General features: G+C 42.4%; 1 protein-coding gene across 8 annotated transcripts in view; it reads left to right on the top strand.

Annotated features, from left to right (window-relative positions):
* Positions 1 to 17,552, top strand: part of SHANK2 (SH3 and multiple ankyrin repeat domains 2) — a 4,166,579-nt gene that overhangs the window by 2,549,124 nt on the left and 1,599,903 nt on the right. For all 8 annotated transcript variants that reach the window (XM_069623409.1, XM_069623408.1, XM_069623411.1 and 5 more), the window contains one exon: positions 2,091 to 2,204. In XM_069623409.1, the coding sequence (XP_069479510.1) occupies positions 2,091 to 2,204 (114 nt within the window). The remainder of the gene's footprint in view (positions 1 to 2,090; positions 2,205 to 17,552) is intronic.

Raw genomic sequence — 17,552 nt, forward strand, 5'->3', positions numbered from 1 at the left:
CAGTCTCACTAAATTAGTTTTCACTAACGATATAAGAGAGCTGCCATGGCTGCCCGGTTCGCAGGCATTGCATTCTAGTGGTGTAGTCGTCATTATGCTGGTTTCAGCCATCGTATGCTGGGGCACTGACATTACATGCTTAAGTGATGCCATCACATGCCATGGGTATTACCATAGCAATATATGGCCACTTCCGTCAGAGGTTATGGCAACTGTCACTATATCCTTGGTCCTTCATCATATTGCAGGAGACGCACATCATGTTCAAAATCGCTGTCATCATATGCCAGAGTCTGAGGTCCGAGGTCAAAGTATTGACCTCGGACCTCAGTCTACTTAGTTGCTTTTCCTGTGTCATGGACACTTTAGTTATTTGTATAAATAATTATTATAATTTAGCATTTATATAGCGCTACGAACCCTCAGGCATCTGAGGCATCATTATTACCCAAGTTGTGTGGTGCTCATTTATCGACCTCGGAAGGATGAAAGCCTGAGTTTGGCCCTGCCGGGATTCGAACCTGCCTCAGCTGGCTCTGCAAGGATTTCAAATCAAACACTCTACTCGCTGTGCACCATGTGCTACGTTAATCCTATCCTATGTGAGGGCCTGCAATCATATTTCAGTGTTACGCTAGTGGTTCACTAGAGTGTCCTGCTTTATTTTGACATGGACGCAGTAACCACATGGCAGGAGTTCACCTATCACAGGTCAGCGGTGCTACCACCATATTCCAGAAGTGCAGCATTTACTTGTGAGGTGCAGCCATTACATATCGTAGAGGTGCATTGCCATGCCATGCCATACCTGTCCCAGTGGATGATTCACCGCGCATGGTGTGCTCTATCACTTGCCAGTTGTGATGTGGTTCTGCTCTGCCAATGATGTGCGTTGCAATGGGTACCGGCATCCATAGAGTCCAACGAATGTGCCGCGTATGTGAAATTGAAAATAATTTAGACACTGTGAGACATATGTTAACAGGGTGTCCCAAATTAGAGGCATTATACAGGTGTTAATCCAGTCGGTATTATCATAATTTTGATTCTGTGAATCCTGTACATTTTTGGAATCTAGGTTTAAGCACTCCTTCCGAAACTTTGATTATCGCTTTATATAATGTCTGGACTGCGGCATTTGTAATGCTTAAACCACAATCAACATTATTCACCTCATTGACACCTACAGACAATAGTTGAGGCAGCATATTTAATGTAAACAATTGTGAAATGAAATGGTGAACACTTTAGTGATGTACAATGTTTTAGATATGCTGCATAGTTATTCAGTATTTTGATGTAAATATGAATTAAGATTTTAATATTATGCATAGAAAGAGTGAGTGTTATGAGTGTTATTTATTTAAAGTGATATGATGTGTTAGGATTAAGGTTTATGATAATGAAATTGATACTGACCGATATCTTGGATGATGTAACTATGAACCTTCTTGATCTTATTGTGATTGTTCTTTTGTAGCTGTTTGTGTGTGTATTTGTAATGTTGTAAAAGTTCATCTGAACTAAAAACAACAATAAATAAATAGTCGATAATGACTGGAATGTGGAAAGACAAAGACAGAGGACAACAGAAAACTGCCATGACCCTTGTTTCATGTCTCATGTCTGCTAAAGTGACTGCCTCCGTGACACAGGAGTCATACATACAGTCAATGAGGTGAAGGGCGCCTGTGGGGCTTAGGTTGTGCCACAGTGTGACCTTAATTAGCTGAATAGCGGCTCCTGTCCAGTTTACATCACATCATATTTTAACGTAGTTGCTTTTGCTGTTGCGTGGACATTTTAGTCATTTGTTCAAAAGCATCAAAATGGTTAAGTTCAAGAGACTTAGCCTGATGTTCCAGTGGGGCAGTGTTTGCTTTTTGGAAAGTGTCATCGTATCTGTGCTTTTTGTTTTCAACGCTTTGCACAAAATGTTCTATTAATAGATTTGTGAAAAGGCAGCTTCCCTAATTATGTATATTACAGTGAACTAACACCGCTGCCGTCTAGAATTCAGCTGTCTGTGCACGTTAATTAATATTAGGTGGTCACACATTAAAATGCGGCGCATTTCTGCTTCCCCTCAGTTCTCAGCATTGGAGAAGGGGGATTCTGGGAAGGAAGTGCTCGAGGACACATCGGATGGTTTCCAGCTGAATGTGTGGAGGAAGTCCAGCCAAAGCCAAATGAAAGCAGGCCAGGTAAGGGAAAGCACCTTACTAATTCTGTGTGCCCGATGGGAAGGGGTGCAGCAGTGAATTGTGGAATTGGGTACAGGCATTACAATGCATGTCAGGTCATGACATGGAAATAAGATGGAAGTTCATACAAGAGGGCTGTCTTTGTTTAGTCATTTTGTGATAACCAAGTTAATGCAGACTGACTTGATTTCAGTAGCCACATGCCATGTGTGGCATAAGAGATATTATTTATATGTGACCAATTTTAAAGGTTATGTCTTCATATCTCGGATTTCCTTTTATGCAGTGCGTTTCAGGGTGCAGAGAACATTTTGTGTGTAATTCAGTGCAAACAGTTCTCTGAACAATGCATGGATGCCGAAAGGGGAGGACCACAGCTACGTGGGCAGCGGAGAAGGGTGGCTCAGAGCTGTGGGTTGGACCTTGTTGAGAAGGGCACAGCAGCAGGAAGGGCAGACGTGGTCGGGGATCCTGTGGTGAACTTGCATTTGCCAATTTTAGAGAGGGAGGACACGAACAGTAAAGGAAAGGGCACTAGCTCCAAGGGTGTCCACCAAATAGGCTGGGGAAAGACAGGGGACAAAGCAGAAGACTTAATAGCAAATTAACTTGTTTCACAACTCCTGTTGCACATTTCAGCTGTGAAAAAGGGGGAGGGGGGTGAAATGGTTGAATTTTGTTATGGTTGCATAGGACGCTTTTCCGTGTCTCCATCTCTTCTACATTTTGTCTCTTCACATCCTTAGCATTTCCAGGTCCAGCACCTATGTATCTTATCAAGGTCTATAATTGCAAGAACGAACCCCTGATTAATTGTATTCCCAGAAATCATGGGGATGTCCCCACAGGAATGCCCTTTTGTCGGATTGAAGGATGGCTTGGTGGCACACTTGCTTGCCGCAGCCACCATTTCCTGCCAACATTGGAAGAATGTATCTTTTACCAGACATTTCAGAAACTGGAACATATGATAGCTCCTCCCCACCTTCTACTATCCCTGCCCTTCTCTCCCTGTACATTCCTGTTTGTTTTTGTACAGCAAACACCCTATTACTTTCTAATCAGGTTTGCATCTTAAATATCATATACATACTTACATACCTACTTCTATTGCACACCTATCGAATCCTACATAGATCTGCCCCCTCTTCCGTGATCCCAATATTTGCGTGGAACCACTTGGAACACTCCTTGCCATGCACAACTCCACATCCAACAATCCACAGAAGCGACATGGCTCTAGCTCAAGATATATTCTTTTGAAGACATCCACAGCCTCAAGGCCTGCCTGTCATTCATCCAGTCGTGGATGTCCAGTGCTTACCTGAAGCTCAACTGCTCTAAGACTGAATTCTTACTCCTGAACAACATAACTGAATAGCCTAACATCTCAAGGGATTCACACCCCAACCAGCCACTTGCGACAAGTGCCTTGTGTTCTACATCGGCACACACCACTCCTTCAAACAGCACATAGCAAGGAAGGCACAAATAGCTTGGTACCGACTTTCTCTCCTGTGGAAAATCGAGCCCTCCATTCACAGAAAACAACTTCAGATCGGCTGTCCAAGCCTTGGTCCTCTCCCACCTGGAATTTGGCAATGCCCTTTTGGAAGACTTTCCAGGGACTACCGTGGCACCCCTGAAATGTGTCCTGCATGATACAGCACGTCTCGTGAAAGGGCTCTGCAAATTTGACTGCATCCTCCCGATCCTCCCTGAACTGTGCTGCCTCCTGCTTCAAGCCTGTATCCTCTTCGAATCTTACTGCATCATCTACAGGGCTGTCACCCAGGCGACCTCACTGAGAAGCTCAGCATCTATGGAAGCCTGTAATACAGCAGAAGTAAGGATATGTGCAGACTTGAGCTTAGCCAGTGCAGGAAGGAGAAAAGGAAAAACCAGAAGACCGGCCTTCTCTGTCTACACCCCAAGACCCTGGAACCTCCTACCTGTCAACATCAGACTCACTCCCTCACTTCTACAGTTCACAAAGGAGCTCAAGACCCACCTCTTCAAGTCGTATAGGCCCACAAATTCTCCATGGCCCACCCTACCGGAGACTACATGATCTGATCCCCACTGTTTCTCCCCCTGGTTGCTTGTAGACCCCTTGATGACAAATTGCCCACCTTCCCACTCCTCTGTTATTGGCTCCCCTGTCCCTTGTTTCTCTGCACCCTCACTATGTTCTTTCCCCTATAATTGTAAAGTACACCATTGCTTCTCAAATTTAGGTCCATGCTCGATAAATTCCTAATAATGATAATAACGATGACAATGATAATAGAAAGGGTTCTGCCAAAGAAGTAGGTGAATTCTCTTTTTGAACATTTATGTGGGATTTCTCCTATAATGTTTGCCTTTTTTGCATACCCAATACTATTTTTGCTTTTGCTTTTCTTACAGTACTTGCTCTTCATAAATGCTTGAAGCCTCACCAATGGTTTCCTTTATCTGCACCCATCTTTGATTCACTTTATATCACCCACTCACACCCGTTAACTGTTGAGGGGATCTCTTGCATTTGAATGTGATGCTGAACAACCGAACGGGACAGCACATAGAATTCTGCTAACCGAATCCATTAAAAATGTGATGATTAGCTAGGGGACGCTTCAACATGTCAGTTGTAATATGTGGTAGAACAATCTTTTCCAAATTTGCTGACTATTGACAAAACCTGAGAACTGTTGAAGTATTCTCCAGACTTAATATGAATGCTGTGTAAGAGAGCACCTAGACATACCTCAGAGATCAGCTGTTGAAGCTTTGTTGTATTCTAGCTTCAAGGATTGATTATCAGAATGCTGGCAATCAGCTCATGGATAATGTCTTTCAGGTGAATTACTGTGGATTTGCTGTATACTTGCTTTACAATGAGAATTATTACCTTTTTTAGGTTCTCATGCTTCCCTTTTTTGTCTACATGCCTCCTATTCTCCCCCATGGTGGAATATCTGTATTGGTTCTATTTGTAATATTGCTTGATAGGAAATACTGTTTGTAGATGTGCAGGCTGTATTTGCATTGCTCGAGAGGTCACGCTCAATAGTAAGATGAGTAGAACAAAACCAACCTTGTTAAAGAGATCAATGTCCTCACTCTGCCTCAGATCTGTGCAATAGCACCTTTTAAGCATCTCATGTGCTCGATGGAATTACCAATAATGATCTCGGACCCAAATAACCGGACAGACTCAAAGAAAATGGCAAAATACTACTTTATTATCAGTTCAATAAAGTAGGGCAATCTGGCAAAGAACAAGCTGCAGTCCACGCACTCACTGGTTTTATACCTCAATGTGCGTCATCTATGACATCCTATGTGGCAAACTTAAAACATATTGAATGGATGGATTGGTTAGGGGAACATATGTACCTATACTTTGTTTGGGTGTTAGTGATATAATTGGCTACCTTCTTATCTGGTAGGCACGCCTTGAACTACCTCTAATTACGTATTATACAGATTATAGCAGAGTAACAGCAGCGGATTGGCCCTTATAACACTGTATATCATGTGGCTACATACACCCCTATGATTGGTTAGCATTCTCTCCCAACCTTGGACTTTCAGTTAGTTAGCAGCCCATAAGCAAAACGAAACTCTGGTGCAGAGAACAATGTCGGACTACTATCTGCTTGCCCAATTAGTCCATCTCTCATCGGTCAGGCCCTAAACCAAGGCTTCTTCTTTATAGTTGAACTTGCAGTCTGATCTCAGCTCTGGGACTTTTCAGGGAGTGTAGGTACACCATTACCATCATCTGGATCTTAATGAATGGCCCTTGTTTTCGACTTCTGAGTCACGTGTGAGGAGACAATGATTTTATCCATTTCGACCTTTTATTTACTGCTATTTGATTTAATTGTGCTGGGTGCTATTACCCCTCTTGGCCTCTGGAGACTTGATCACTCCAGCTTACAAATGCTTCTTGCATCCTTGATAGTCCAATACTTGTCATTTGCAGATGTTTTTGCTTCTGCTTAATCTAAGCGAAATGTCTTTCGTACATTGCTTATCCCCTTGGACTCCCTTTATGCCTTGCAATTATTTGCTGATGTGGCATCCTTGATCCCAGGACAATAGAATCCTTTTTATTCCTTCCACAATGCTATTTTCCCAGCATCTCCTTACTCTGCAGCCGTGGTCTGTCTCTGAGGTAGCTCGATTGGTTTTAACACAAGTGTGACGTCCATCTTTTTCTCATGGCTGCTTTAGTCACATTGTTTTCTCCTGCAGCTGCAGCAAGCTTCTATATGTATCAGTTACCAGGCATTTCTGCGTATATACATTCACTTTATATCTTCTTACATATTTCTCTGGTGCACATGATTTCTTCATTTTGATTACATGTTTCTCTTGTCACTTCAGTTACAGCTTTGTTCTTTAAGTATTTGCATATTGTTTCAGTGGGTCCTTGTGTCTTTCCTTTATGACGTCACTCTGCATCTGTCAGTTTGCACCTACAGCTCTTCTATGTTCAGTGGTGTATGTCGACATTCTCCAACCATCTCAGTGCGAGGACACGTTTGATACGGTTGTCTAAATGCATAACATCTCTCATACACTCGGTGTGGTATTGGTACCATACCTAGTGTCCCACATATGGCTCTTCTACTGTTGTTCTAAGATGACGGAGATGAGGGTGCAGACTCTATTAGTGACATACTCGTCTGCTCCTCTACAGATCAGTTTCAACTTATCTACAATGTAGAAATAAGGGTTTTGTAGGTTGTTTTTCCAATAGCTTATATATTAGCTTTTATTAGTTACAGCTTTTGGGGCCCAGTACATTGAGTTCGCTTATATTGTACTACATAAAAATGAGATACAATTTTATAACAGGAAGATATATGTTCCTGAAGTGAGAGCCTTTTCCGGTAGAAGCTTCCCACTATGTTATTCTCAGTTCAAAACACACACCTCTGTGGTAGCTCACTAGACCACAACTTTAAAGTATTGAATATTGTCCCTTCGTTGCATAGGGACCTATTCTTATAGTTTGGGAAAAATAAACGTACAGTGTTATTTGATTTAAATCAATTTTCTGCCAGTTTCCTGAATCTGGACAGTTACTTAGCTATGATCTACATGAATGTAGAATGTGGCATAACAAACTCTGGCAATCTACTATCAAAGTAAGAAAACAAAAGGACAATTCCGATCCAGCAATCTTCTACGATCTCTTCAGTGTGTTTCTAGCTAAACCTGTGGTGTGTGAACCAATATCATTCTTCTCTAACAAGCCATCTGAACTGCTGCTAAGAGAAAATTGACAATAGCTGCAAATATGAAGGGGGTGCAACAGCTTAACTGTGATTACAGAACCCGCAGCAGTGCGACACCCGCAATTATGGAGAATATCACTAGGATGTGCTCATTCTAGTTGTATGCATTTGATGAGTTTGCTTTTTAAAACTCACTAGTGTCTTTTTCTACATATGATGCCCACAGTTGAGTGCAATATTCCAGATATCAACTGCCTTCTTCTATTGCTCCTAAACAACGTTTGTAGGCCTAGAATGCGTCCAATATATTTATTTATGTATCACAACCTGCTTCACTTTGAGTATTAATGTGCAACTGCTGTATCTTCTTTGTTCTAGTTTTCCTGACTACTGCTGAGACCTGAAAGCATCATCGTGCATTTATTAATATTAAAACTCATCCAATGCATTCCTGCCTCTGGCTTGAGGGGGTCCAGACAACTTTGTATTATTCATGTATTCTGTTCTACGTTTACTTTGTTTTGGAATAGATTGGCCTGGATTCAGTAGAGACACTTGTTGAACTCCGTGGCATGCTTACTGCAATTTACAAGCTGTGCCATTCATTTATTATCACTGAAAGCTACCTTTCAAAAGTTGTAATTCTGATTAGTATAAGATAACAACATTAGACAATTTCACACAAGAAAAAGTGTCATGTGTCTACGGACGAAGCTAAGTGGGCGGCCACTCACCTCTGAGAATGTAGAGAATCACAGCCACCAGGCCATGAGTCCCTACTTGTATCTCACGATGCTCTCACCTTTGCGCGGACCAGTTCAAGTCTTTCCTCTCTCCAACACTCATCCGCTTCCTGCATTCAATCGCCTAAGAAAATGCCAACATCTCTCTCATATCTCCTGAATGCCTTACAACGGTCTCACAATCAAGGCACCCAGCAAATGATTAAGTAAAAAATCAATAACATTTGAGATTCATGACTGCCCTTCTTCAACTCAGACCTTCTGCTCTCAGCTGAAAACTCCACCCTCTCCTGAGTCCTTCTAATGCCGTCATTCACACTGTCCTCAACACCCTCTCCTCATCAGGCCTCTTTACCCACCCGTTTTACCAGTCTCCACGCAACGACACATTCATCTCAACTTCAAAATTGCAGTTGCCGCCCCTTTGCAGAAAAGTAACCCTTGGAAGCGCACACTGCTCCTATTTAATCATCCTGGACCTCTCAACTGCTCTTTGGCACAGTTGTGAGCCATACTACTATGAAGCCCGTCCCTTACTGGGTGTGCCTGGCACAGCACGTTCCTGATTCTACTCCTACATGTTGGGCTACTCCTAATCAGTGCCTTTGTGAACCTCATACTCTGTACTGTGCTTTCTACGTGTAGGCTTTCTCATGGTTCTGGATGTATACAGTCACCCTCCATGACATCATGTCAGCATTGACGTTTGACTGCTGCTTGTTTTGTGGAATACACTCTAGTCTTATATTCTTAGCCCCTGTTTGCCCTACCTCATCCTCACTGCCTCTTGGCAATGAATCATACCATGATGCCTTAAAATGAACTATTTCAAGGGGAATTGATCTTTTTTGCCTCACCATCTGCTCCAACCTCTTTGCCTTCTTCTGTCTTTTTTCCTCGGGAGACCACAAGTTTCCCACCCTCAGCCGGGAACTGTGATGTCCTCTTAAACAGCTGGATGTTCCTGTCCTCCTTCCTCACCTCAGCCACCAGATGTTACAAACTTTATTTTTCAGTATCCAATAAGTAAAGGTTTAGCTCTCATGCCTCTCTGCAGGGACTTTGAACACATCTCTCATGTAACTCTAACTATAAATTGTAAGTGATTCAGCTTCCTTTATAGAAAGTCTAATCAATAACATTCACTCTTTATCACCACCCTCAATAGATCCCAGAAGGTGCAAAATGTGGTTACACCATTAAAAAAAAAAATGCGCTGGCTATTGGCTAGTCTTTCGGGAACCTCGAATCACAAAACTGTAATATCCTGAATCTCCGGGAGTATGCCTACCATGAACTTCTTGAGTTTTCTAAAGCAATTCCAAGAATCTCAGTTTGAGTTAGTAAATATTAGGAACAAGAAGTAAGGCAGCTATGGTTAGGCTACATTTCGCATGGTAAAAGCTCTATATGCTAATAACGTTGGCCCTGTTTGAAGAAACCGTGCAGTATATTTGCAACTTTGAATTTAGTGGGGAAAGTTTTTTGAAGGTTAATCCAAGGGGCAAAGTCGTGGGATGCAGAAAACTCCCACTGTGAATTTCTGCTCTCACCTACAATATAATCTGAAGGAGAGATTTACAACCAAAGTATATGGGAAGATGGTATTTGGTCTGGTACAAATCGATTCCTCATTTGTTATTAAACAATCCGAAAAAGTAGAAAATCAAGTTGGAGATAGTCTGGCCATGTGCATCAGTCTTTGGCCAGAAATGCCTTTATTTTAGAACCAGCTTCTTTGATTTGAATCGGTTGATCTACTTGTTAACCAGGATGGCAGAACCATGGACTTTACTAATAAAATAAAGCAATTCTAATTGGTTGGAGATGGATTGAGGATTTTTGAGCCTGTCGCCATAGTGGTCTGCAGACTGTGTGGAGGACCACAAAGTCTGCAATGACCACGAAGTGGAAAAGGCCAGTACGTCCACCTTTTATAGTGTACTCCAGCTCATATCAGTAGTATGATGCGGCATATAAGAGAAGAACTGGCTTCTTTTCAATGGAGAAAAGACAGATTCCACCATCGTGTCTGCACTGAGTGTTGGTCTGTCGACCCAGTGCACCAAACAAAAGGTATGAAATACGGCACTTGTGGTACTTTATGTTAAGGAAGTCAATGGAATGATCTGGAAATGTAGAATGTGTTCTGGGGTCCCTAAAGAATAAGTAATATATTGTCCATGATGCATAGAATCGACTCCTGATCTGCTGACGTTTTGTAAAAGATCTACAGATCGGAATATGGATGCGCAGATTTAGCACTGCCATCTTGCCGGGTACAGTGCTGATTGGGTCTCGCAACATGCCGTGCTCTTTGGACATTGTAGATGTGTTCTCTTTACCTATGTCCAGTGGGCACACTCTGGGTTTTTGTGTTTGTGGTTGTGTGTTTCCCCTCTTAATTGCCTATTGGGTAGCGACAGATTCATGCACAGTGGGTGTGTTTAAGACACCTGGGGCATGGATAGTCACAACCTCCAATATCTGCAGACGGTTCCCTGCAGGCTCATTGGGTATCTTTGAGTTGCCTGGTGTATTTATGCTTTCATTGTCATGACCAAAGTCCAAAGGTCTAGCCTTTTGGCAGGTAGGGTACATGTGATGTAACAGGGAACTTTGTGCATGTGTGTCAATAAATAAGTTAAGACATTTGCTCCAAATATGTAGTGCAATTATGGATAACCTTCTGGGCCTCATTACGAGGTGGGCGGTAAGGGATTACCGGCACCGCTAAAGGCACCGGTGCCGGTAATCCCTTACCGCCCTACTACGGGTTCCCTTTGCGGGTCCTCCCTTAACGCCTGGTTTTTCCAGGCGTTAAGCACGGGACCCGCAAAGGGACTCTGGAGCTAATAACGGTATTGCAATTTGCGTTACCGTTATTAGCGCCTTCCCCATTCCCATTGAGCCCTATGGAGGCTCAAATGGGAATGGGGAAGGGCCCTGGTGAATGGGGAATTACCGGTCCCGCCAACCTTGGAATGGACCGGTAATTGCTCCATTCACCAGGGTGGAGTCGGAAGGGTTTTGGAGGCAGCCATGGCGCTAATAGCACCATGGCTACCTCCAACCTCGTAATGAGGCCCTCTGTAATCAAGACCTTGTAAACGCACCTTTAGTTGAAGGTGCATTATGACTGCAGCGCAACACTTAAAAGCCATCATTAAAAGTTGCCACTGATGGCTAATAATGCAACCAGAAATTGGCTACCACCATCCAGTGATCAGGACACAACACATGGAATGCACATAGCCAGAGCTCACACAGGGCAGGAGCAAAACACAACTAAGTAAAGACCGTAACACCTCAGAATGCTGATGTTGAGTTTCACTTTTCGTTTGAGGGCCAACACAAATGGACCATAAAGCTTTTTAAGGGGATAGTTTCCTTCTAAAATAGCTAATTTGTTATGAGCAGTGCAACGGGGTGGCCTAGATATGGTTGCATTGACAAGTGATTGATTCTTGTAAAGTTAAGTATCAAAGTGTTGCTACAACAGCACTTAACTTCATAAGAGCAATTTGGCAGATCCGATATGGTCACTTACATTTAGTAATATCACATACGTTTGCAGTGCTTCATGTGGTATTGCAACCGCTTAATGTATTTCAATGTATTTATTTTGGATTTATTTGAAGAACATAGATGTCAGTTTTGATCAGATACGACTTGCAAGAACACATTTGTAGATGCAAAATAACAAGCAGCTGGCCTCCAAAGGTAACATTAACGTGGAGCAGCAAGTGCTTCAAACTAAAGTGGAGAACTGAACAAATGTGAAAGATTGCACTGTTATGCAGCATGGGAGGGAGGAGGGATGGAGCGGGCTGGGAGCTCGTTGGCAAGTAGGTGACGTTTAAGCAGAGCTTTGAAGGGATCTACAGTCGCGCTGGCTTTGATTGTCATGGTCAGCAGGTTCCAATAGAGCAGGGCGAGCCGGGACAAAGAGCCGAAGCAAGAAGTGCCACAAGGGGCATGGGATAGTGAGTGTCAGTTCAGAGGTGGAGCGGAAGGAGCAAGATGGTGAGTAGACAGAAATACAGTCAGCCAGGTACTGAGAATGAAGACCATGGATAACTGTAGAACAGGCGAAGGAACTTGAAAAGGGAGCTGTTGTGTATGGAGAGTCAAGCATCACAGTGGTAGAAGTGGGGAAGGATTTGGGTAGGTTGTTGAGAGCGCAGGTGACACTGCGATGACCAGTGTTATAAAGGTCCTCCATTTCTTGACTTAAAGTAGATCTTGCCAGGATTGGAACCTCTGCTCAGTAAACAATAGCACATGTTAATCTCAACTGCTCATATTGAACAAATATATGTTCGTGATGTGCACTTTTATAACAGAGTATGATATCGGTTGCTTGATGCTTAAAGTATGGGGTCTGTTGTCTGTGTTGCAGAGAGTACTTATAAGTGGGATTGTGCATATTATACCCCACTATAATTTTCAGTACTTGCTTGGCAATTTATTTTGTAACTTCTTTTGCCCACAATAGGGCTCCCACGTGTGCTTTTAGAACCTTCATAGGCAGACCTACCATCTAGCCAATTCCAAATAGTCCCAGGTAAGGCCAGGCAATCACAGACTGATCTGTCACAAAAGGACAGGACCGGCAAAGCCATCCCTATATACCCTGCGGGATGGTCTGGTTACCGTCCTGTTGGGATTTCGAAAGCTGCAAACGATAGTTGACAGAGAAAGAGGACCAAGTAGAGCAGGTGACATAACACTAAAAAGCATCAACAAGCAAGGTCAATGTGGATGGCTTGATACATGGGAGACTTTCCACTTATTGTAAAGGATTCCCAGTAGCAAAAGAGAGCCACTCTGAACGGTTTATAGTCAAAAATTAGAAATGCAAAATGTCGAAAGTCATAATGTCGAAAACAAAAAGTTGAAAAAAAAGTCGAATGTCTATTTTTGTATGTTTTTAGTTCGAAATGGGGGGGTTCCCGCCAACCCCCCCTTTTTTTTTGTTTTTTTTGTTTTGCCCCTTTTTTTATTAACGAAACCGAAAAAAATATCAATAAAAAAATAAAACATTCGACTTTTTTTTTCGACATTTGCTTTTCGACATTTTTATTATTCAACTTAATTTTTTCGACTTTTTGACTGGCCACCACTCTGAACCATGTGTTGGGGCATCGGGGCATTTGGATCACTTACACATTAAAAAAGACGGGAATTAGGGGAGGCTGCCTGCATAGTGCCAACTACTTCATATCTCTCTGAAGATTACCCAGTGACTAGCATGTGCAGGACACACAATCCATATGAAGTCAAAGATTAAATTCGTTGCGGACATATGACTCTCTCCATAGTAATTAGGTCTTAGACCTGGGGAGGTTGAGAACTGAGGAATGCACCCAGACGTCTCCCATGACTCAAACGAAAGACCTGGCAAGAAACAGCTATATCTTTAGACCTATGGTAGTTATGGTGCTAAAATATTAAGCAAAGAAACCTTAGTATGTTTGCTAATGTATTCATGATGATTAAATCTTATTACATTAAGTGTGTTTTGGCTTGCTCGTGGATTTTGTGACTGGGCTTGTTTTTGCTCTGTGATTTGATGTCTGTGGAAATGAAGCTCATTTTATACTTTAGACCTGCCATTCTATTGGTGGTACTCCTGCTCGCAAAACGTGTTGAGACAACATCAGTCAACATCAGACAACTTTGACATTTCGACCAGCATTCGCACTCTTGCATTCAATGTTTTATGAATTGACTTGCCTCGCTATCTATACAGGTGGTATGTCTATTCTAGTCCTGCAAATGGTGATTTTGCTTTCTGCCACTAGGGACAGTTCAATTTGTTTCTCTGATTACATTCTATGTTCTTTGTTGTTTTGCTTTCCTTACGATACAGTTACAATGAGCCCACCTTTCTCAATCGCATTGACCTTTCTATAAGTAGCATGACTGAGTAAGGCAATGTCACAGTAATGCCTCTCTAATACCAATGGTATCCGGGTCATTCTACGACCTCTAGGTCTCTAGATTTACCATGTTATTACCCAAATTAAAAGCATTGTCAAACATGATCTATCACGATGTACTACTCATTTTTCTGTATCTAGAGTATGCTCTCCCATTACCATTTCTGGTGGAAGAAATGCCCATCTGACGTCATTGGTTGTTGTCCCTCTCTCTCAAAATGTACTTTGCAGCCTAGGCTGCTCACACCATGCAACTGCACTAGCTCTGGAGCCATTTTCCAAAGAGGGGTTACTTAAAAGGGCCCCTGATGCTTTGCCCCAGATGCCAACACGTTATGTCCCATGCTGCTCCTGCCCCACCCCTGGTTCCTCCTATAGACTCTATCATTACCAAACCTCTCACAGCAAACTATGGGCTAAGTCAATATCCATGGTGGCTGGTGAATTTATTTTTTGAAGAGGTGTAAATATTTCCCACAAATGTGTGTGAGCGATCGAGCATAGTGAGGAAGCCTGAACCAACCAAACAATTTGGGAGGGTACTTCCTAAAAGAAATTCTGTTAAAAAATAAATAGGTTAAAAGGATGCCTCTTACAAATCACATTCTGTGAAAATTGGATACAAGTTCATACAATTTTCAATCGGTTTTGTAGGGTAACACATGAAACATTCTGATATCTGTCATGTCACTGCCAGTTCTCAGGAGCATTTTGCAATGAATTTTCATGACATACTCCCGCGCCTTCGCAAGTACAGATATTCACACATACACACATTCATAGACTACACAGCCCCATCACATGCATGCACAAACAGATACACACACACACAGCTTGTTTGTAATTACTTACTAACCTGCTCATTGACGCTTCTCAGCTCAAGGCTCATGCTCGCACTGCTGCTCCTCCATTTGGCCCACCCCACATGCCCTACTGGTAGGAACCATGAAGCACAGGGAATTGTCAATATATTGTCATCCCCTGAATCCTGATTTCAGACAGTGGTACCAGAGTACCAGCAACTTGCAGTCCCAGAGCCTTCAAACAGGAGCACCCTTTATGTATTTTTCAATCAGGCCGGCCAGCATGAACGATAGGCTATTGACCCATCTTTGACCTGATTGACCCATCTTTTCCCATACGTAGACCTCATACCACACTACTTTCCTCTGACCTTCACTGCAGTGCATTGGTAAGCATCAAGGAACAATTTGGGTGATTTATAGAGAAGTACCTTAATCTCACCCATGACTTAAACCTGGTGGCGGGTATTTGATAAACAAAGAAGTAGGAAACTGACTTATTTCTGATTTCCTTTGGGTAAGCCAGGGGTGGCTTCTTTGTGAATTGTCTTACTCCCTCGCCCTACCCCTTTTCACGTTTAGATTTTCTCTCCTTTCCTTGCACAAACTTTTTCTAATGTTAAAGTACTGAACACATTACATCATGTTATTGCACATTTCTAATAGTGTGATCTCTATGTTCGCAGTAGCGTTCTATTCGTTGCCTCATGTATACCAAAGATGTGTTCGTGTTCATCAATATTTATGTAAAAACGAACTCAAATGTTTTGATATTTGCAGTTCTCTGACGCCTGATAGGGCCAGGTCCATGTTATTTGAAACCCCAAATGAATACATTAAATAAACACATGTTATTTATGTCATGGTATTCTGAAACTGACTGCCATTTGTAAATGGGTGTATGCAGTTGTAAATGTATCTATGATAAAAGATGCTCTGCTTCCCTTTAGAAGTACATTACACTAATGGAATCCTCTTGGAAATGTATGTTGCTGTACTTTGCTCTTTAATGAGGTGGCACATCAGACTTTTGCCCGCTCTGCATTTCGTTGTTTACACTGAAAGCCCACGTACTGGCCCCACAGACTTCAATATAAACACATCAGATGTGTTTTAGTCATTGACGGGTTATTTGAATGTTAGACTGATAGCAGCCAACACATTTTTTGTGAGATCAACACTATATTATGCTACTGATTTATGGATTTGTGAGAGAAGAAAATGTTCCTGTAGATTCTTTATGCTATTTTCTCCTGTTGTCATGGCGAAGAAGTGTCTAACTGATGAAGGCACTGCATTTAAAACAATGATGAAATTTTGTTTCCTACATTTTCTCTACCCCCAGCATTTAAATCTTCTTACTTGACATTTCTGGCTATCATTGGAATCCTGTTTCAGAAAGTGCTTATGGGGCATATAATTGGTTGTTTGAGTGTCCAGCGCCAGCAGCTTTAAATGAGCCGGGTCCCTTTTAAAGCTCATCAAAGATGGAAAAGGGTCTTTTAGCAGGGATGTAATTTCACCAAAATACTATGGGTAGCGGGAGTGACATGACATGAACCTTGACCTCTGATGATGTCACAGGAAGTGATGTAATTTGACCGCACCCTGAAGTGACATCACGGGAAGCGATAGAACACAGCCTTTTAACCGTTAACGAAACAGGAAGTGGCATCACATAGCATTGGTCCTAAGTACACTATGACAACTCTTGTTACAATATGACTGTAATGTGATGTACATTTCATACAAGAATGACCATATGTATCGTGAATGTCAATCTGTATAAGCCCATATTACCAAATTACTTTGAATGCAAGCAGACATCCAAGGTCAAATGATTATGATGTGTTATTATATAGCTCTTATGTTTAAGCACTGTATATAGAACAAATATTTTGAGAAACCTAGGGGTATTCTCCCATGTAGACCCTGAGAATCCTCTACTCAGATGGCCAGGGGAGGGCCATCGCTTTTGGATCCCAACCTTTGGGGTGGACAAGCGAAGGACGATCACCTGGGTAGGGGTGGCCGGGGTTGCCCTCAGAAGAATACCCTAGGAGAGATGCAGTATTCTAATAGGACGATAGGTGAAGAGATCCCAGAAACCTTCTGGGTTATGCAGGTGCAATTACCCCTAACCTCAGAGAGAGACAATCCGACTATCCCAGAACCACCCCGGGGAAAGGGGAAAGCAAGGTAAGACAAATACATAATCTCTATTCTAGTACTACTTTGTTTTTCCCCAGTTCAAATCATGGGAAGGGTTATACAGGGCCAGGGTCGCATGGCCGGGTGGGTAGGAAAGGGAGTAGGCTGATACAAAGAGAATTATCTTTTGTCTACCAATCTAGGGCCAGGGGTCTCCCCCTATATTTTATCAACCGCCTTGTAATATAGCATTCATGTTTTATCTTCAATCTCACCCAATCTCCCCCCCCCTTTCCAACAAATACTGAGACGAGGAAGAGGGCAACTAAGATCAGTAAAGATTACCCATAGGAGTTACATGGGAAAAGTAAGGGCAGCCTTAGAAAGAACTTAAGTTGTCCCACTAATAGTCAGGCTGGGTCAGGCATTTCATAGTGACCATTTACACCTGACTCCACTTTACTTTTTTTCA

This window comes from Ambystoma mexicanum, chromosome 11 (genome assembly GCF_040938575.1).
Source record: "Ambystoma mexicanum isolate Mex_15411 chromosome 11, UKY_AmexF1_1, whole genome shotgun sequence".
Taxonomy (NCBI): Eukaryota; Metazoa; Chordata; class Amphibia; order Caudata; family Ambystomatidae; genus Ambystoma; species Ambystoma mexicanum.